The sequence below is a fragment of the Meriones unguiculatus genome, chromosome 11 (assembly GCF_030254825.1).
Source record: "Meriones unguiculatus strain TT.TT164.6M chromosome 11, Bangor_MerUng_6.1, whole genome shotgun sequence".
Lineage (NCBI taxonomy): Eukaryota > Metazoa > Chordata > Mammalia > Rodentia > Muridae > Meriones > Meriones unguiculatus.
The window spans coordinates 12,933,304-12,954,899 of record NC_083359.1 but is presented as its reverse complement, the minus strand read 5'-3'; the positions used below and the strand labels follow the sequence as shown (position 1 = coordinate 12,954,899).

The window sequence follows — 21,596 nt, the reverse complement described above, 5'->3', positions numbered from 1 at the left end:
GGTTACAGATACTTATATTATCCTGCAACTGAATGACTTTGGGAAAAAAGTCAAGCTCTTCAGGTTGTCTGCCTCCACTGTCACACACACACATAAACTGGTTATGAAATACAGTCAAACCCTGTGTCTAAAATCCCCTGATAATAACTTCAGATAAGCCTGATTAAAAGAGTCAGAGCTGGACTTGTTAAAAGTTAATATTTGACTTGTGCGTGAAGAGAGTGAAGCCAGAGACAAGAGCAAAGGCTGAACTCGGAATCTGACAAGATGGCCGGGCTGTCCCACAGAATCATCAAGGAAACCCCAAGTGTTTGCTGCCAGAACCAGTTCCTGGCATTAAAGCAGAACCTGATGAAAGCAACGCCCGTTATTTTCATGTGGTCATTGCTGGGCCGCAGGACCCCCCTCTTTGAGGGACGGACTCTTAAAATTGAACTATTCCTTTCAGAAGAATACCCAATGGCATCACTGAAAGTATGTTTCATGACCCAAATTTCTCATCCTAATGTAGACAAGTTGGGAAGGATATGTTTAGATATTTTGAAATATAAGTGGTCCTCAGCACTGCAGATCCGCATGGTTCCGCTATCATTCCAGGCTTTGTTAAGTGCTCCTAATCTGCATGATCCGTTAGCAAATGATGTAGCTGAGCAGTGGAAGACCAACAAAGCCCAGACCATAGAAACAGCGAGAGCATGGACCAGGCTATATGCCGTGAATAATACTTAATTCGATCAGATCATCGAGTGTACATCCCTTCTGTTCTGCCAAGACTTCTTTTTTCTGTTTGCGCTTAATGGATACAATCTTCGGACCATCACAGAACAAAAGCCCAGGTATCTTCATCTTTGGTGATTACATGCACATTAGCAACTCTATGTCCTGTCCTGATTCACTGTTGTAAAGCACGAGCAGAGGCTAGAAGTGTCATCTGGGTTGTGGTGAGATGTTGAAGAGCAGGGACTCTGCGTCGACTCATTTCCCCATCAAGGTTTAAGTACAAAGCACTGTGAGTGATGCCAGTCATGAGGGTTGGCTGCCAGAGAGAGGTACGGGTGTTTTTATTTTATTCTTTAGGGGGAAAGTAATTTAATTTTATGGTCTCCTTTCCCCTTCCCTGTCTTGAGGGATCTAATTGCAGTGGTTAAATGCAGCTACCCAGCTTTTTAGAATATGTTCTCTAGCCAAGTCTAACTTTAGACACTATAGGAGGACAAGCTTGATTGTCTGAACCAAATGGGAACATTAAATAAACATCACAGCCCTCACTAATAATATTGACTTTGCTGTCAAGTGTGGATTTTCTACCTCTCAGCCCGAAGAAGAAGAAGAAGAAGAAGAAGAAGAAGAAGAAGAAGAATAAGAATAAGAATACTTGTGATCCTTTTGTATGGCTTGTCTGGAAACTTCTGTAAATCTTATGTTTTAGTAAAACATTTTTGTTAGTCTAAAAAAGTTAAATTATATATATTAAAAGTTAAATATATATATTACATACACAGTCATCAGACCAGTCACTCCTTTTAGCTGGTTGTATTATTAATCTCTCAACTACAGATGCTGCCTTTCAGCCACACTTACCCCTGTGCTCAAAACAGACCTAACAGAGATGGCTGGTGGGGGTGTGCACCTGTAGTCCCAGCACTTAGAAGACAGAGGCATGTAGATCTCCAAGTTTAGGGCCAGCCTGGTCTACAGAGGGAGTTCTATGACAGCCAGGGCTACACAGAGAATTCCTGTCTTGAAACAACAACAACAACAAAAAGCAAAGCAAAGCAAAACAAAACAAAAACCAGACCAAAACTGCACTGTGCTAATAAAGGTTTCAAGGATTTCTGATACCGGTGAGCCACCACGGTCTTCCTTTAAATCCAGGGCAGGCAGCTGGGGGGCTGCGCCATCTTTCAGGTACTATGAACAGACTCGTCCTATTACGTAAATAATAAGGTGTGGGTCATAGCAGGGCAGAACTCACTGTGCTAACAACTGTGCTGCTAGTTTTTGTCCATTTAGCATAAGCTACAATAGTTTGGGAAGAGGGAACCTTGAGACGATGCCATATTAGATGGGGCTGTAAACAAGCCTGTGGGGAATTTTCCTGACTGATGACTGAAGAGGATGAGCCCAGCTCTCTGTGGGCTGTGCCATCCTTGGTCCTGGGATGTATAAGAAAAGAGACTGAGAGAGCCAAGAGAAACAAGCCGGTAAGCAGCCTTGCTCCATAACCTCTGCTTCAGTTCCTGCCTTGAGTTCCTGTCCTGACTTCCCTCAATGGTGTTCTGAGATCAGAACGTGTAAGCCAAATAAACTCTTTCCTTCCCAAATTACTTGTAAAAGCTCACAGTCTTTGTCACGGCATAGGGAGGAAATTAGGACAGCTCTCAAATGGCCAAAGTAACCTTGAGTAGAAAGAGCAATGCTAAGGTGAAGGTATCCAATGCCAGATTTCAAGTAATACCACAGAGCCATCACACTAAGAACAGGACGGCACAGACATAAAGACAGGCACATAGACCAACAGCATAGAATAGAGGGCCCAGAAAAAACTCACACCATTAAAGTCCTGTAGTTTTCTGTAATCTGTTCCAAACACACAAAGTGGAAGCAGTCTAACAAATGGTGCTGGGAGAGCTGTATGTCCACATGGCTGAAGACTAGAAGAGGATTTCTCCCTCTGCTCTGCACAAAGGTCAGTACAAAACGAGTCAAAGACCTTAATGGGAGGCCTGAAACTTTGCAACGGAGAAAAGCAGGGAGAACACAACTTACAGACAAAATACAGACAAGGGCTTCTTGGGAAGGACTCCATAGCTCAGGAAATCATGTGGGAATTGCAGCGGGGAGGGTATGAATGAGAAGACTGCCTGGCAGATGACAAAACCAGAAGAGAGAAGGGACACAGAGAATGGGAGAAAATCTTCATCGGGTATACATGTGACAGAAAGTGGTTGGTTGGTACAGGGCTCATCAAATTACACACACACACCACACACACATACACACGAGTACATGTACACAAATAGATGAATGAAGTTTTTTTTTTTTAAAGGAAGGCTTGAAAAGCCATTATGAAACTTATTCAATAATCTAAAAAGATAATAAAACCTTTAAAAATGAAAAGGTGAAACAAAAGCCAGGACACGCACACTTGTAGAAGGCTCTTTCTGCTGGACCATGGGTCTTTTTGTTCCTTTCTGGCTCTCTAAGGTGCCTCGTTCTTCTCCTGGCATTCTATCTCCTGAAGGAAATTTAATTCTGAAAGCTGCAATTTCATCTTCCTCCTTTTGCTCACCTGTTCCTAAGTCTATAGGGATTCGTGGCCCTGAACACTGAATTGGTGGGTAGATTCCATGAAGGGCACTTGTAGCTTACAGGCAAACAAAAAAGGCAGCTGTAGCTGGTGTCTGAAAATGCAAGCAGACAGAAATGCGGAGGAAGTGGGGAGGCATTTAATTGCTCCTCCTAGCGGAAGGATAGGCAACTTGCAGGAGGAGCTCTCTGACCTTTCTGGGCTCTGCTGGGTTTCATTTGGGAAAGCCGATAGAAACAATTCCATTTTCAGCTGGAGAGTTTTCACTCTTGTCTCTCCACAATCTTTTCCCCTAAAAGCATGGTTGATTAATCATGCTTTTCTCTGGCACCTTGTGGCAGATGACCCACTGAGCAGCGGGAGGCAATGGCTGAATGGAGACTAAAAAAACAAAACAAAAACAACAAGGAAGACCCTAGGGAAGATGCTCAATCCTCATTCAGAAGGACAAATGCGACAGACATTGGAAACAGGAGAAGACAGGGAACAGGACAGGAGCCTACCACAGACGACCTCTGAAAGACTCTACTGATCGAGGTATCAAAGCAGATGCTGAGTCTCATAGCCAAATTTTGGGCAGAGTGCAGAGAATCTTATGAAAGAAGGGGGAGACAGAAAGACCTGGAGGGGACAGGAGCTCCAAAAGGAGAGCAACAGAGCCAAAAACAAACAAACAAACAAACAAACAAAACAAAAAACCAAAACTGCTCCCTGGGGTCCCTGCAGAGACTGATACCCCAACCAAGGACAATGCATGGAGAGGACCTAAAACCCCAGCTCAGATGTAGCCCATAGACTCAGTCTCCAAGTGGGTTCCCTAATAAGGGGAGCAGGGTTTTTTTCTGGCATGAACTCAGTGGTAGGCTCTCTGATCACCTCCCCCCCCCCCGCCCCGGTGTGTGTGTGTGTGTGTGTGTGTGTGTGTGTGTGTGTGTGCAGCCTTGCCAGGCCATAGAGGAAGACAATGCAACCAGTTCTGATGAGACCTGATAGGCTAGGGTCAGATGGAAGGGGAGGAGGACTGGGAGAAGGAAATAGGGGGAGAAGAGGGAAGGAGGATGGGATGAGGGAGGGGCTACAAAAGTGATGGGATACAAAGTGAATAAATTGTAATAAATGATAATAAATAAAAGAAATTTAAAAAATTAAAAAAGAAGAAAAGTGTGTAAATAAAAACAAACAAAAAAACCCAAAAAACCTATTTTGGCCAGATTTGAACAACATCCAAAGAAGTTTAGTAAGAGTGGCCCTTAGGTACAAAGGTACATGCCACAGACCTGAAGATTTTGTGCAGAGATCCTCATAATTATTGCTTATCAGTCAAAAGCATAGATGTGTTTATTGTCATGTCCTAAATGTATGCTTGGTAAATGGCTTACTTTTTAGGTATTTATAAATAAGTATGTATCAAGGCTGGAGAGATGGTTCAGTGGTTAAGAGCACATTACACTGCTCTTTCTGAAGAACCACATCAAGCAGCTCATAACCAGCACCAGGGAATTCAACATTCTCTCCTGGCCTCCACAGGCATGTGCGTGCGTGCGTGCGTGCCTGCGTGCGTGCGCGAGAACACACCCACACACCCACACCACACGGGTGTGGAAGAGCATGAGAAAGCTTGAAACAATTAAAACAAAACAGTTTGGGTCAGCAATATGTCTTAGAGTTTACAAGTGCTTGCCACATAAGATCCCCAATCCGGTTTCAATCCCCAGAACTCACATGAAGGTGGATGAAAATGATTGATTCCGCAAAGTTGTCTGACCTCTACACACTTGCTATCGCACACAAATAAATAAGGATTTAGTTGTACAGGCAGTTTAATATGTGGCTTACACTAAATCTTAATTTTATGTCAAGATGAAGGTAAACAAAGCAAGGTTGTATACACAGGCATACAATGGACAAGAGTGACAATGTGTCCAAGTGCTTCTCCATTCGTATGGTTGTTGACCCCTAGAGTCCCTCTTTATGCCTTAAATCTGCTTTTAAAGATATGAAAGGCAGCCGGACACGGTGGTGCATACTTTTAACTCCACACTTGCAAAGCTGATGTGGGAGGATCTCTGTGAGTTCCTGGCCAACATAGCAAGTTCTGGGCCAGTTAGGGCTACATAGTGAGATCCTGACTACCAGGTGGGCAAGGAGGAGGAGCAGGAGGAGAAGGAGAAAGAGGAAGAGGAGGAGGAGGAGGAAGAAGAGGAGGAGGAGGAAGAAGAGGAGGAAGAAGAGGAAGAAGAGGAGGAGGAGGAAGAAGAAGAGGAGGAGGAGGAAGAGGAAGAAGAGGAGGAGGAGGAGGGAGGTAACATCACAGGCAATGACTGAGCTATGATGCCTGCTGCCATCCATACAACTTTCCGTTTGTCAACTTGACACAACCTGGAATCACCTAGGAAGAGTCTAGAGTGGAGTATTGTCTAGATCACGTTGGTCTGTGGGGGTGCTTATGGGGAATTTTTCTTTACTGGGTTGAGGTAGGAAGAGCCATCCACTGTGGTTAGCATTTCCTGGGTTTGAGCTCTGGACCGTGTAAAAGAAGAGAAGGTGGTTGAGCACAAGCATGCATTCATTCTCTCTGCTCTTGAGCGTGGATGTGAGGTGACTAAGCTACGTTAAGCGCCTGCTGCTGTGACTTCTCACAGGGAAGGACTGTCCCATGAAATGTGAGCTAAAACAGACCCTACTTTTTGTCAGGATATTTTATCTCAGCAACAGAGAGAAAGGAGGGCACTGCTATTTCCTCCAGTTAGCTACTGAAATAATATTGTAATAAACATCTATAAACAAGTATTTCTTCTAGACCTTTCTTTTTTTTTTTTTATACATACCCACTAGTGAGATTGCTGGAGCCTATGGCAATCCTGTTTTCAAATACAGAATTTTAGTTCTTACTTCAGTTAGTAGTAGACTGGGAAAGGCATCAGACTATCCCTGCAACAGTGGGAATACTTCTTTGAATTCGTAAGAGAGGAATGACAATAGGATATTTAAAAGCTCCTAGAAGACTCTTCCCAGGACCATCTCAATCCATGCACTTGGAACACTGTATTTGCAAATGTTGAAGCCGGCATGGTGGAGCACAGTAATGACCCTAGCACTCTGGGAGACAGACGCAGGAGAAGCTCTCTAGGTTTGAGGCCAGCCTGGTCTACAGAGTTCTAGGACAGCCAGGGCTACACAGAGAAACCCTGTCTTGAGAAACCAAAAACAAAGAAATACTGAAAGCATCTAGGCTAGATTTCTTTTAAACAATTAAAGATATATGTATGCATGTATGCGCGTGTGCACACACACATCTTTATACAGGTATCATACAGTGAGCGTTATGAACAATTAGAAAGATTTACCCCAAACCCCACACGGTAGAAGTGTTGTTTGTCAATGCTGGTAGCTTGCTTTCCTGATCGGGTGGGAATGTGTCCAGGAAACTCACAACTCAGAGGCCTGGGAAGGTATCCCAGCTCTGGGTGGGACAGTGTCCCAAGGTGTCCTGAGACATGGAAGCCCAGGAACCTCACAGCGCTAAGGAGGCCTACCTCAATAGAGGTTGTAGCTCCCAGGGAGGGTGACTCCAACCCTGATAAGCTGAGGAGCCTGAGCAGGCAATAAATCTTAAAAGAGATTTGCTGGAAGGACAAATCCAGGAAGGAAGGGAACAAATCCAGGAGAGGCTGCCTCTGCTTCAGGGTGAAGGCAGCAGGGAACTGGAGCAGAAGCAGCCTTTATATAGGAATTCTAAGATGTCAGTGTTTTCTGGGGCAGGGATTTCCAGAATGAGGATTGGTGTGATTTCAAGTCCTGAGCTTGGGGAGCTCAGGGATTGGTGGGCTTTCCTCTTCAGGGATTGGTCAGTTTTTCTGCTCAGGGATTGGTGAGTTTTTGTGGAAAGCTCAGGGATTGGTTAGTTCTTCTGCTCAGGGATTGGTGGGTTTTTGTCCAGCCTTTTCACCGCAAATTAGCATATTCTGGGAGGAGTCCTGCTGAGGGGCTGGAGATGACAGTTGCAGAGGTCTGGGGGGAGCCGGGCTGCTGGCGCTTCCTCAGGCAGAGGTCTGGCGGCTTTTCGGCCTTGAGGTTCTACAGTCTACAGAGTGTCCAGAATTTACAGAGTCCACCGCGAAGGCAGCAGGCTGAAGCAGGAAGGTGTCGCCATCACGGACAGCTCCCATGGCTGCGGCAGCAGGCAGTCTGGGTAGGAAAGGTGTCGGTTCCCTTAGCAGTAGGCCGAGGCGGGAAGGATCACCATGGACAGCTCCCGCCGAGGCGCTGACAGGAACTGCCAGGGCGGGGAGGAGAGGCTGGCGGCATCACTTTGAGCTTTCGTGGCCTGCTGCTCGAGGCTAGGCATGGCCCTTGGAGGGCAGGGGGTGTCTGGTGTTGGGGGAGTCAGAGCTGGTGAGCTGCAGGGCTGGAGCTGGGGACGGCGGGTTCGCCGCTGCCTCGTGGCGGAGGGGGTCGGCGTGGCCACCGCGGCTTGGGGGCCACCGCTAAGGCAGCTGGGTCGAGGCTCCACCGCAGCATGACCCGCAGCCAAGGCTGTCTCTCCAGCTCTCTCCAGTGCGAGCCTCACAAAGCAAGCCCTCAAACGTTGTCCTCTGACCCCTCACACACAGGCCACGAGCAGGTCTCTCCCCAATAAATAACTGATGTAACAAAACAACGCCCAGCGCAGCTGTCTCTCTTGCCCCAGGCTGGATTTCTACGGGTGGAAGTGATTCCTCAAATGTATAGAATGCTGTCCTAATGTCCGAACTGAAATTATTTTAAGATTGCAAGAAGCTTTCCATGGTTGACTGGCCTCCCTTTAGATGGCCAGTGCACGACTACCAAAGCCAGGGAATTAACGTTTCTAAGTACTGCAAGCGAATTTATCTATCTTGTCCCACCATCCTCTTCTGTAAAGCCTCTTGGTGTGTGGAGAGCTAGCATCACACGTCCCATGGCCAGGCCTCCTTGGTCTTGTGTCTTCTCTTGCCTCCCAGGGCCCTCACTCTTCCCAAGGGTATACCCACGTGAACGTCGCTCAATCTGAGTCTGCCTGCTTCCTCATGTCTTGGAATCCACCATAGGCCACCACAGTGGGGAAGACAGATCGTGATACCAATGTCTAGAGTGGTATTCGGGCTTGACTGAGGAGGCGTCTGCTCTTCTTGTCCTCTTCCCCATTTGTTACTGAAGCATCTTTCGAGGGGACAACTTTTGCTCTACTTCCGTCCTTGCCTACACGTTTATAGGTGGTGTCTGAATAAGTGGACTTTGGCGCCATCTTTACTTCTGCAGTGACTGTGGGATTCTGTTGGGAGGAGGCTTTATCCTCCACCCCCATCCCAGCAGAGTTTCACTTCCCTGGGGGTACTCCCTCTTGTGCCCATCACCCATGGCCTCCACATGGCAGGTGTGGTCAGTAAAGAAGGGGTCAGCAACTGCTGCTCTTGGCAGCTTATTGCCAGCAGACGGCATCTCTCCATGCCTCGACTATCATTTCTCACCTCCATTTCCTTACAGAACACCACAGGTTTTCTCTCGACTTTGGTACGTTTGTGATAAGTGTAGCAAAATGAAACAAGGGAGGTGTCTGGGCATGATTTGTGAAGTTGGTTTTCTCCTATTACTAAGTAACTTGAGACATTTTTAGTGCATTTTTATTTTAATTGTGTGTGTGTGTCAGAGGACAACCTCGAAAGTCATTCATTCCTCAGGAGGTGTCTACCTTGTTTTTGGAGACAGGGTTTCTCAGTGAATATATAATTTGGCAATTCAGCTAGGCTGGCTGGCCAGCAAGCCGTAGGGATCTGTCTGTGTCCCAGTAACCCCAGTGCTGGGATTACAAGTGCCTGGCTTTTGTTTTTAATGTGGGTTCTGAGATCAAACGTAGGTTCTCAAACAGGCAGAACAAATGCTTTACCGACAGAACTTTTCCCCTAGCCCCTGAATTTAGATAAACATACATCTTATAAGTTTATACAGTTCCATCTACTGACGCAGTCTTCATTTAGGCTTTTTGCCTTTTTTAGACATGATATTCAACTTGTTCTCGTACGTTACTTAATGCACTCAATTTCTTCTCCTTTTTTCTTTTCTTGCATTCTTACAAATTTATTTTATTCTTTTGGAATACATTCTGCCAGACTTTCTAACATCAAAATGCTTTCTTATTTTGGTGTGTTTGCCCCAAGTTCAGGATTGTATAAAGATGAATTTTAAATCAGTAGAGAAATGCATATAGATTCTAACAAATTTACCTACTCGGAGGATAAGTAAATATTTATAAAAATAGATTCCACGTGGATATATGTATATTAGGAAAGTATATTTTTAAGGTTTATTTTATTTTCAGTTATGAGTATATATGTGTCTGTCCACATGTGTACAGTGCTTGCAGAGGCCAAAAAGAGTCAGCAGATCCCCTGGGGTGGATCTTACAGGCATTTTCGAGCCTCCCTGAAGTCAGTGCTGGGTAAACTCAGGTCCTCTACAGGAGATGAAAGTGCTCAGAACTGCTCCAGCCTCATTAGGTATTAAGGATTATTTATCAAGAAAACATGAGCTCTGCAGCTCAGGCCCTCTTAACAAATGCTCGGCAAATTAAGCTCCCACGGTTTGACAGCCTTGGGCAAACGGGAGACGGATAAAGTTAGCAAGCTTTTCATCACGCTGCTAGGACATCAGCCTTGGAGCACAGACCGTGCATACGATGGCAAAAAACATTTCACTCTCCACCACTCTTACAAGGCTTTGGTTATCCATACCCAGCACATACTAAGGCAAATCTTTTATTTGAATACATTTAAATAAATAAGAATATAAAATACAGGTCTGCAAGCATGTGGGGTCACCAACATAAATACTACTTTACAGGACGTGTAGGCCTAAGAGAATACAACAGGAAAGAGGACTGTGTGGAGGCCCGGGAGAGAGTCCAAAACCCAGTCACCAGCGACGGGCGTCAAAAGCGCCACAAACAAAACCCGGCATGTGCTCCGGGTGACCCGAGGCCTGGGCGAGGCAGGTCTCGGGCCTCACGGGATGTGGTACTCCCGGAAGCACTTGGCGTGGACGCCCTTCTGGCACTTCTCGCAGCGGGTGTTGGTCTGCGAGTGGCAGAGGGCGCACCGGGTCCTCTTGTCCTGATGGACGATCCAGTGGCCGATCCTGTCGAAGCGGCTCTCGGTGTCCGGCCGCCGGCTCCGCCTCCCCGGGGAGGAGGCGGCCGCGTTGCTCTCCAGGTAGACGCGGGCCACGTACCTGCGGAAGGCGAGCAGGTCGGCCCGCGCGCCCCGGCGGCACAGCCTGTGCAGCTGCCACGCGTTGTGGAGGGCCGCGTCGAGGACGTAGCCGAGGAAGCCCAGGTACCACCTGGTGCCCCGGATCTTCACCTTGTACTTGGCGACGTTCTGGTCCATTCGGTCAACCCCTCTGGCCTTTTCCCGATAGAGCTTCAGCAGGGCCGGCGGGTGGCGCTGCGTCCTGGCTTTGGCCACCCCCGGGCGGCGGCTGCTCTCATCCACCCTGGGGTGGGACGAGCCCCCTTTCCTTCTCCTCGGCTCTCTGGGAGCCTTGAGGGGACAGCGCTCGGTTCTGACCTCGCGAACGGTTCCCGTGGCCTTCACCCCCTTCTCCCTCAGAGCAGACATCAGCCGGGCGCTCGCGAAGACCTTGTCGAAGAGGATGTGGTAGGGCAGGCAGCCCCGCTCCCGGAGCGCGTCCACAAACCTGACCACCATGCTGCCCCCGACGTCCAGGCCTCCCTGGGAAGGTTCGAACCACACCAGGTAGCCCCTGCTGGTCGTCCCACACCAGATCTTGTAGCCCAGCCGGACGGGCCTCCCTGAGCGCAGCCGCCTGGAGCCTCGGGGCCCAAAGTACTCGCAGACGGATTGGCCGAAGCTGTAGAACTCTTCCAGCGGGGCGTGCTTGCGGAAGTTACGGTTGGCGCGGACGAGGAGGGGCCTGACCTTGGCAAACCTGTCGCCCTCGTCCAGCTCACTGTTATCCGCAAAGTGCAGGTATGAGAAGATCAGCTCAAACCTGTCCCTCCTGATGGCGTCCGCCACAAGGTGATGATGACAGTCAGGGGCCGTCTCCCAAAACATCCGTCTCCGTGGGTAGGAGACGTACCCACTTAAAATCAAGACGCCCAGGACACACTTCAGTTCCTGGGCCGTGAGGTCCAGAGTGACGTTTTTCTGTCGGGCATAACGGTTGGTCTCGTCCACAATGAAACCGATTGTCCCACCATCAAAAAACAGTTCAAAGAGGCCCACAGGACTCAGCTCCTGGGTTTTCAGGTCCTCCATATGAGGGTCTGGGGCAGTCCAGCTGCCCAAGTCTGGCTGGATGTCTCTCTTGGTCCAAACACAGTGAGTCTCCACTGCTGCCTCCTGCTTTTTCTTGGGCGGCTGGAGCTCCAGCTTGTACTCCTCCCTCTTCTCCCCCTCCTCCTCCTCCTCCTTTCCCTCTTCCCTCTCCTCGGGGTCTGAGTCCTCAGAGACGACGGAAGCATGCAGCACCAGGCCAGGCAGCTGGGCACCATTCGGGTCACTGTCTTCTTCCCCGGAGTCCTCATCAGTGAAGTCCCCGGAGGCGTTGTCAGGGGGCGCGATGAAAATCTCCTCCCTGTTGCTTCCAAACTCATCATCCTCCAGAGCGCTCAGGACCTCCAGCAGCTTAGGCGACCTCACCTTTGGGCGCGCCCCCCTCCCGGCAGGGACCGCTCTGCAATGACAGAATGGTCAGACAGAGGCCACTCCACGGAAGAGCGGCTCAGCTCGGAGAGGAGAGTTGGGCCCATCAAATGTGGCATCACATCAGCGAGCCTTCCACACAAACAGAGCGGGCAGGAATGGGGGTGACCCTGGGGGAGACCCCTCAGCCCCTTCCTCCTGAAGGATAAGGGGAGTTAAGCCACACTCACACATCAGGCACACCCTGACGGGTGTACCGTCACCCTTCCCTGACTACCTCATCTCTTCTCCATGCTCTCCTCTCTCCGCTCCCTTCCTCCTCTATTCTTTCTGAACAAACGGCTCAGTGAGGCCGACGGGGTGAAGGGATTAAAAAGTCATCGACTGACTAAGGCTTTCGAGCGTGGAATAAATGTTCCCATGAAGCATCTCGTGAGTCTCTTACCGCGAGTCTGAAGCCATGACAACCTGGGAAGAGGAGGATGTTCTCTTTCAGGGTCTACAAGAGCCTGCAAGACAATGGAAGTCAGTACTTTAATAAAGCAGCAGGCTCTTTGCCCTTTAAAGGACATTCCTTGCTTACGGCTCACCAAGGAGGAGGAAAGGAATGGGACACACACAGAGGAGACAGTGTCAGCTGACTCTCCCAACTGGACTCCTTAGAGCCCAAACCAACGTTACATTCTAGGTCTGAGTGTCTCATGGATACAGCTGTGAACATTTGGTGCTAGATAAGTCTTGGCTGGTTGGGGGTGGGGTGGGGACAGAGTCAGCCCCGAGTGAGTGAGCGTCAGCCCTGGTTTCTGCCCACTAGCTGACTGCAGAACACCTCATCCTCCTTAACTGCTCATATAAAAAAGTTACAGGGGAGAAAAGAATGGCTCACCAGCTAAAGGCTTACACAGGGCTGGCAACTTGAGTGTGGTCCCTGGAATGCGTGTGAAGGGAGAGGGAGAGAGGGTTGTTTTGACTGCCACATACTTGGGGTGGCACTTAGGTACCTCCCCCACTCCCAGCACGATAACGGGACAGAAGTCTCCAGACACTCTGCTGTTCCCTGGGGTGGGGGCACAAAATTGCCTCTGATTTTCAGTGAAGATGGAACTTTTCTGCCTCTGAACTACCCACGTTGGCAACCACAGGCCACAAGTGGCTACTGGGCGCTTGGAATGTGGCTGGAGAAGCTGAAATTTTAATTTAAATAGCCACATAGGGCTAATGGACTAGACAAGGAAATTCTGAGTATATCAAGAACTAACTGTGGGGCCTTGGTGGGGGAAGGGCACTTGCTGCTCCTCCACAGAACCTGAGCTCGTGTTCCCAGACCCATGTCAGGCAGCTCTGACTGTCTGTGACTCCAGCTCCAGGGGATCTGATGGCCCTTTCTGGCTTCTGTAGCACATGCACATACATAACACACATACACACATGCACACACACTTTAAAAACTTTAAGAGCTAATCATGAAAAAGCCAAAATTTTAAACTTTCTAATTTTAAGTATTTTAATTTTTTGAGGCAAGGTTGGATTTGAACTCACTTTCTCGCTGAGAGGTAACTTGAACTTCCAATGCCCCTGCCTCTACCACCCAGTGCTGGGATTATAAGCATGTGCCACCATGTTGTTTTAATATTTTTTAACTTTCTGTTTTGTTTTGAGATAGCGTTTCTTCGAGTAGTCCTGGATGTCCTGGAACTCACTCTGTAAACCAGGCTGGCCTTGAACTCATAGAAATCTGCCTGCCTCTGTTTCCTAAATTCTGGGATTAAAGGCATATGCCACCACTGCCCAACTAAAAAAAATTAAACTTCCTTCCTTCCTTCCTTTCTTTTCTTTCTTTCTCTCTCTCTCTTTCTTTTCTTCCTTTCTTTCTTTCTTTCTTTCTTTCTTTCTCTCTCTTTCTCTCTTTCTCTCTCTCTTTCTTTCTTTCTTTCTTTCTTTCTTTCTTTCTTTCTTTCTTTCTGAGACATCTATATAAACCTGGAACTCACTATGTAGACCAGGCTGGTCTGGAACTCACAGAGATCTGCTTGTCTCTGCTTCCTGAGTGCTGGGATTAAAGGCCACCACACCTGGAAAAAAAATTAAACTTTTAAAGAACGAATGAAACCCAGTATAGGGAAGTTTTTTCCTTGAAGAGTGTAAAGTTAAGAAAAATTAGGCATCCTCAGCCTTCCTACAAATGGGCAGTAGGCAGCTTCTGAGATAGCCCCAGTGGTCCCCACCCTCCTGCTATCTACACCCTGCTGTGCTCCCCTCCCTGTGAGACCTCATGATCTACTTCTGACAATCAGAACAGGGCCGGTATGGTGAGCTGTCACCTCTGAGAAGAGGCTACAGAGATGCTGGCCTTCTATCCTGCCTCTGTCTCTATCGCCTACATTGAAGGAAACCAGCTGCCATGGCTAAGCTGTCCCACAAAAGGCCTATGGGACAAGAACCTGAATCCTGTCCTTACCCAGCAGCCAGAGATAACCCAGGCCCTCATTCGAACACCAAATAGAGGCCCAGCTCCCGAGGAAATCTGAAGAAAATGACTCACAACTTCTATTATATTTCCATTACGATATAGCTCTCAGAAGGGGAGCGCTTGCTTTGCACATATGAAGGTCAAGTTTATCCCTTGCACTTAAAAATAAATAGTAGTAATGCCAAATTTAAAAATAAAACTTTCATTTTATCAGATGAAACCCACAAGTAGAAGTTATCTGCAGCAAATATAAAGATTTGTGTTTTGGTCTTATAAAAAATCTAAAACATGCAGGAGTTTAAAAAAAAATTCCAGAAACTATCAAGAAAACAAACAATTCAACAATACATTAGGATAACGGACAGAGATTTAGGAGGGCAAAAGACACATAATTGTGAAAACACATTTGATCTCTCCACTACTCAGTAAATAAAAATTAAAACCACAAGATAGCATTTCACAGGCACAAAATCTGGAAAAAGAACTAGGAAAGGTAAAGGTAGGCATGACCAGGACCGGAAGAGGCAAGAAGCTGCAAGGCCGCTGGAGTGAGCGCGCTGGCCGTGCCTGCAAGCTGAACGTCGCACACCGGACGGACTGAGCTGAAATCCGTTCCACGCATTTAAGACAGGGGTTTCCAACCTGGCTTAGGAGCTGGACAGTTCTTTGTTTGTGTTGGGGGTGGGTCTCGCAGCTGTGGGAGCCAGGAAGCTGTCTTGCCCCGCACTGGCCACTAGATGGCACTACCACCCCAACGAAAGCTGTACAGACCCAGAGGTTCCTACCCCTCCCCCTTCCCCCCCCCCAGTCACGCCTCATCTAGAGAATCCACAACACCCAACTGCGGTGTATCTTCGGAACCGTTAGTGACTTGTGATTTCAGATTCACAACTGACTTGTGTGTCTCTTGTATCCATTACATCCATTTTGTGAGCCTGTATCCAGGCTGTATCTGGCTTCCTGTTACTGTCGTAAGCATTCCTGAGAATAGAACAGCAGTCCCTCTTTTGAAATGACATTTACTTAGGGGGTAGGGAGGGGACACACACTCATTGTACACACGTGGAGGCCAGGTCAACTTTGATGACTCAGTTCTGTCCTGGAATCCGGCTTGCTGGCAAGCGCTGTGGTTCACTGGGCCACCTCAATGGCACAGAAGTTCTGTCTGTTTCAGGACCCTTTCGGCCACTCCTGCTTCGTATTCAGTTATGTACACTGGACACAAACAGGGCATAGCACGGAGGGGGGGCACCTATGAAGACACACACTGAGTCTCTGCTGCCCCACACAGAAGTGGGAAGGGCATGCCAACCTCCTGAGGGATTTCACAGAGGTGGGAGATGGCGACCATTTCAGGAGTCATCTCCCGGCTCAACAGTCTATATCCTCAGGAGAGCAGTCTCCTTGAGGTGCATGGGGAAGGGTGTGGCTGAGCTGCTCAGAGCCCTACCCGGTGGCATCCTGACTTCCCTCCGTCCTCCACCACTGCCTCTGCTTCGTGTGACGTCACGCTGTAAATTTCCTCATGGCTTCTGAAGAAGCATCGTAGGACTAGGGCACTCACACAGGTGCCTGCTGGCCTCGGCTAACCTCAGTTAGTCTGTGGGGCTCTGGCCTCTCTGTCTTCACTTTCCTAAGCAGGTGCCAGGTCTGTAAAACCTTGATGAGCCTGGCTTCACGGTGTAGGTGATGGCTTCCGATCCCAACCTCTTCCTTGCACTGACAGAAGTCAAATGTGCTCTGAAAGCAGAGTTTGCCACAAACTCTTTGGCATCGCACCCTGAGGCGGAGCTCAGGTTCCTTACAATCTCAGATAGTCACACATTTGCTTCGAAACACTGATGAAGAAGTGCTTTGGGATGAGTCTGGTAAAAGTGAGATATCTGACCTCCTCCCCACTTCTAGTCACATTTGGGACAAGGAGTGTGCCCCGCCTCCTATTCATTGGCCTGTGTCTTTTCCTTTGCTGTGCCCAAGGCAGACCTCATTCACTTACTAGCATGCTGCTTGACAAGCCCCAACCAGCCATTCTGCCACATCCTGTCCCAGGCATCTGCCCTGGTTCGGGTGAGAGAGCCCTGTGGGTCTGGGAGTGGCACCTGGCCTAGCCTCACACACGTGTGTGTTCTAAGGATTTTGGACAGAGCAATAAAACGTTGTCCCGGATGGGAGCCCAGAGTAAATGAGAAGATTGGAGAGAAGGAGTCTTCAGAGACTAGTGGAGATGGTGGGAGGGAAGGGAGTCGTCCTGCAAAGGCACGTCATCATGAAGGGCAGGGGAAGATGGGCCAGCAAGGGTGGAGGAAAGAACTGTTCCGAGACATGCTTAATTATGGAGGCTTGAAACCTGGTGCCTCAAGGACGACTCTCCAGGGTGCCGGGGGAGAGGAAGTCAGCAATTGTGCTGTGTAATACATACACTTCTCCAAGGAGATGGGGCATCTTAGCATACGTAGACCCACAACAAAGAACCCTTATGAGGAGTAGGGATCTAAACAAGGCCTGTACAGGCCTGTTGCTCTGTTAAATAAGATGGTAATTTAGTGGAGGGTTTGCATAATCTGAGCTAAAGACAGATTTTTAAAAAACTGGTTTTGCAACTTTTTAAAGAAATTGTGAAAATAAACCAGGCAGTGGTGGCTCGTGCCTTTAATCCCAGCACTTGGGAGGCAGAGGCAGGTGCAGCTCTGAGTTTGTGGCCAGCCTGGTCTAAAGAGCCAGTTACAGGACAGCCAGGACTACCCAGAGAATCTCTGTCTTGAAAAGCCAAAAACAAAACAAAACCTCCCCCAAACCCACAAAAACAAAAATAACCCTTCAAAACAAAAACAACCCCCAAAATTGTGAAAATAATTTGAAATAAGATATTCCTTTAGGGCTGGGACTATAGATCAATTGGTAGAATGCTTGCCTATCATGTGCAAAGCCCTGGGTTCTAACCCAGCGCTGACTAAACCAGGCTTGGAGACAAATATCTGTAATCCCAGAACTCAGGAGGCAGAAGTAGAGGGATCACAAGTTCAGGGCCACCCTGAACTACCTAGTGACTCTGAGGCCAGCCTGGGATCTAACAGACAGAGAACAAAAACAGAAAATAATTTCAAAGTATTTCATACCATCAATTATATATTTTTCACTATCAATTACATTTTACACACACACACATAAAGAAAGAAATGCGACTGACTTGAAACTAGAAAAACAAGCGTAAAAACAGACACACCAGGGCTTCGAATGGCTGTTGCGACTGTTCAGAAGTCCACTGAGGTGTACAGACTTTAGAACCGGATTAGTGTCTATAAAGTGGCTACCTTAATCTAGCTGTCCGATTTCTCTGTGCGTGGGTTTATTACAATACAGTGATCTTTATTTATGAAAACGTATTTTATAAATACAAATGCCTCAACCCTAAGCCATGGTCAAGAGGGCTCAAGAGAGCCAGCCTCGGCTGACGTAAGCACTCTCCTCTTAACATTTCTGCATCAAAGAAAACAATGATGCCAACCTATGATGCCAGCCCTTAGGAGGTCGAAGCTGGAGAAACTGCGAGTTCGAGGACAGCGTGGGCTAGCAGGTGAGGCCCTATCTCAAAACAGTAACAACAACAAAAAACGGGGGGAGCAGGGAAATCGAAGACCCTCGACTATGGGAAAGCAAGTTCAAACCAAGCCTTGCCCTTAGGGGACCTAATTTAAGACCTCTCCATCCATTATCCTGACCCAAGCTCCAGCCTCCCTCATCAGACCCATCCCGCCCCGCCCACTTCGGCCTGACCCCGCCCACAAGCCAATCTCTCTCGGCCAGACTCCTGCCAGCCGTCCCCACCACGCCTCAGCCGGCCCCGCCCACGGGTCATTCACTTCAATCTGGCTCCACCCCTGCCAGGTCGACCCCGCCCTCACGCCTGTCGCCGCTGCGACCCCTAGCGGCACACGGAGTTCAGCGTCCGCGGTCCTATTGTCCTGGTCCCGCGGTCAACCCCACAGTCCACGCACAAGCAAAGACGCCGAACGACACGGGCGCTTCTGGGAAACGCATTAGGGACCGCTGCTGCCGCACCGAAGCCAGGATGGAGCACCAAGCTTGCATGGGCGACGCCTACCTGGGCGGTTCAGATGGCAGCCGCGACGGCGGCATCAAAGTCTGGGCCCGCCTCCACGCCACGCCCCGGCTAGGCCACGCCCCTAATTGTCATCAGCGATCACAGAGCGCACAGGCCTCCCAGGCGCCTAGAGAGGACCCAAAGTGTCTTGCTCACGGGGCTACCTGCGCTGCTGGCCCCTAAGCTTCTCCCCACCTCACAGTCCAAAGACCTCAGACGACGAGTCGCAGACGTAGGCTAATACTGCCTGCAACATCACCCGGAAAAAATTCGGCGGAATTGAGGGTCTTGGACCTCGCTCACACTTCGGACCCAGAAGTGTCAACAGTCTGAGCCTTGCAAGGCCTGGAGATGATTGTGAAGAAAAAGAACGTAGACTGCTGTTGGCAGGTCGTTCAGTCCCCACGCTCAACTCAACACGTTGGTGCCTGGGTAATTATTCCCGATGAGGAGCTGTTCTCCGTATGATAGGTAGGGTTTCCAGACAAAATACAGTGAGATTTGGTTTTCAGAGAGCTGTGAGTGCCCGCATTTCATCTGGTAACCCCGTTGGCTTGTGTAAAGCATAGTGGAAGGTAAAGGATGCAGAATATCTCCGGATTCTGAGGATTACAATTTCAGTAATTAAGATGGTGCCCGTCCCTTGCAAATCAAAAGTCTAACCTCAGCCCCGGCTGCATGAGACTCTGCGCTGTTAAGGACTGCGCTGTTAAGGACTGTATTTCATCGACTCCTGCCACCCACCCATGAAGCATATAGAAGAGAACTTCACGACTTCGTCTAAAGTCTTGGGTTAGACTCTAAACCAAAATCTAAAAAGAGGATCAACCTATGTTAACACTGAAAGAGAGGGCCAAGGGCGAACACTTCGTGTTTGCATAACTAGGGTTTTTGGGGGAAAAGTAGGAGTTCGGTGGTTCCACCATGTTAGACTTGGCCGCTCACCACCATATAACAACGTTAACACTGAAAAAGAGGGCCAAGGGCAAAGACTTCGTGTTTGCATAACTAGGGTTTTGGGGGTGGGGGGAAGCATGAGTCCAGTGATTCCAACAGGTTAGACTTGGGCACTCACCCTCATATACCAACTAAAGACACGAGTAATGCTGAAAGAAAGGCAGAGGGAGGAGGTTTCCCCAATGGAGCTTCACTGGGCAGAGGAACAGATAGATACAGGGTCCAGTGACCGCAAGTACATTTGGAGGGGGGTACTAAATGAACTTTTAGGATCTTGTTTTTTTTTTTATTTTTTTAAAGCTTTGTAAAGGATTTGACGACAAAGCACAGGTAGCAAAGGTAAAAAAGTGGGATTGGTGAGGAGATAGCTCAGAATCGGAAGGCTTGCTTCACTCCCTAGGCTCACCAATACCAGAGGGAGACAGAGACAGAGAGGCACACACACACACACACACACACACACACACACACGACATGAAAGCAAAAATAAAACTAGGGTGATAGTGGGGGGGAGGAGTGAGAAAAGCTATAGTTTGGATTCTGGAAAGAAATGTGCTCAGCATACAGTATATACTTGTATGAAAATCTAAAAAAAAACTCAGAAGGTAACAAATATTGGTGAAGATGTAAAGAAAAGGAACCTAACAGTGGTTGGTGAGGATGTGAACTAGTGATCATTGTGGAAATGAAATGGAGGTGCCCTAAAAAATTAAAACTATGACCAGTATATGATCCACATACGGTAAGTGCAGCTGGGCACATGCCCTAAGGAAATGATGTCTGTACAGGAGAACATCTGCACCACCATGCCCATTGCAAGCCAAGACACAGAAAGAGCCAGCACCCACCAGCCAATAAATAGTTAAAGAAAATGTTCACGGGGGCTAGGGCGTGGCTCAGTCTTAAGGTGCTTGCTCTGCAGTTATGTGGAGTGCGTCATCTCTGCAATACCTGTCACCTCAGCTCCCGGGGAGTAGAAGACTGGAGGTGGGATTGGGCCTTGTTGGTTTTCACCCTAGCCAAGATTTGAGCCCAGTTCAGGCCCTGCCTCATAGGAACAGGCAGAGAGTGATGGAAGAGGGCTCTGATGCTTTCTTCCAGCCTCCATGTGGAAGCTGCTCACACGTGTACACTTATACATGCTTTAAAAGAAGAGAAAAATGTACGCATACACAGCCTGCTAAAGAATGGAATTGTCAGTTGCGTCAAGATGGATGGCCCCATTATACCAAGAGAAGTGAACTAGGCACAGAAAGACAGACTTCATGAGGAGTCTTCAAGAGGCTGAGCTCATAAAGGTGGAGTCAGAGGGCAGTTGTCAGGAGTCCACCTTCAGTGTGGAGGACTGAGGGGCTGAAGGCTTCAGAGAGGATATGTGCATAGTATACTTAAAGCTTGCTAGGATAAGCCAGGTGGTGGTGGCTTGAATCCCAGCACTCAGGAGGCAGAGGCAGGCAGATCTCTGTGAGCCTGAGGCCACAGAGTTCTAAGACAGCTTGGGCTACACAGGGAAACTGTCTAGAAAAAAAAAACAAAATTGCTGGAAGAGTGTCTCCGTCTGTTTTGTTTCTGTCCACAATACCACATGTCAGGTAAATGATGGAATTAGGTCTGCTAGGGCCCTCAGTTGTAGCTGTAGGCCTGAGGGTGTCTCCTCTGGTGATGGCAGAACTAAAGCGTTCTGTGATGAGAGACAGGGAACCCACAGGAGATGTAGCCAGACTGGCTCCGGTGTCAGATACCTTCATGATTATCCATTTACTTATTAATCAGCTAATTGCATGAATGGATATTACTTAGGGCCAAACCCTAATTGCCTCTTAAGAGCTTGCTTTGCCCCCTTTAATATCCAGTAATGACGGTGAGATTTCAGAGTTTCTGGGGTGACTCATTCAAACCCAAGCAGAGGACAGAACTTAAATGTTCTTGACACAAAAACCTGATTCACAGATGCCCGAGGATGGTGATTGACTTGATGATGAGACCAAGTCAGGCTTACCTAGCCCGTGAACACGGCCCAACACAGAACCATAAAGCTGCTTAAAACACTGTGAGGTAAGCTTTTTTAGAAAA

At 48.3% G+C, this 21,596-nt stretch overlaps 1 protein-coding gene and 1 pseudogene across 1 annotated transcript; one reads left to right on the top strand and one right to left on the bottom strand.

Moving 5' to 3' along the window:
* Nucleotides 1-267: 267 nt before the first annotated feature.
* On the top strand, nucleotides 268-729 carry LOC110563364 (ubiquitin-conjugating enzyme E2 N-like; annotated as a pseudogene).
* An 8,751-nt stretch (nucleotides 730-9,480) lies between these two features.
* On the bottom strand, nucleotides 9,481-18,652 carry Pgbd2 (piggyBac transposable element derived 2). The gene is made up of 3 exons (XM_021660438.2): nucleotides 18,567-18,652; nucleotides 12,440-12,503; nucleotides 9,481-12,025 (listed from the first exon to the last, which is right to left on the bottom strand). Exons 2-3 carry the CDS (start codon nucleotides 12,454-12,456, stop codon nucleotides 10,330-10,332), a joined length of 1,713 nt encoding a protein of 570 aa, XP_021516113.1. The 5' UTR covers nucleotides 12,457-12,503; nucleotides 18,567-18,652; the 3' UTR covers nucleotides 9,481-10,329.
* Nucleotides 18,653-21,596: the final 2,944 nt, after the last annotated feature.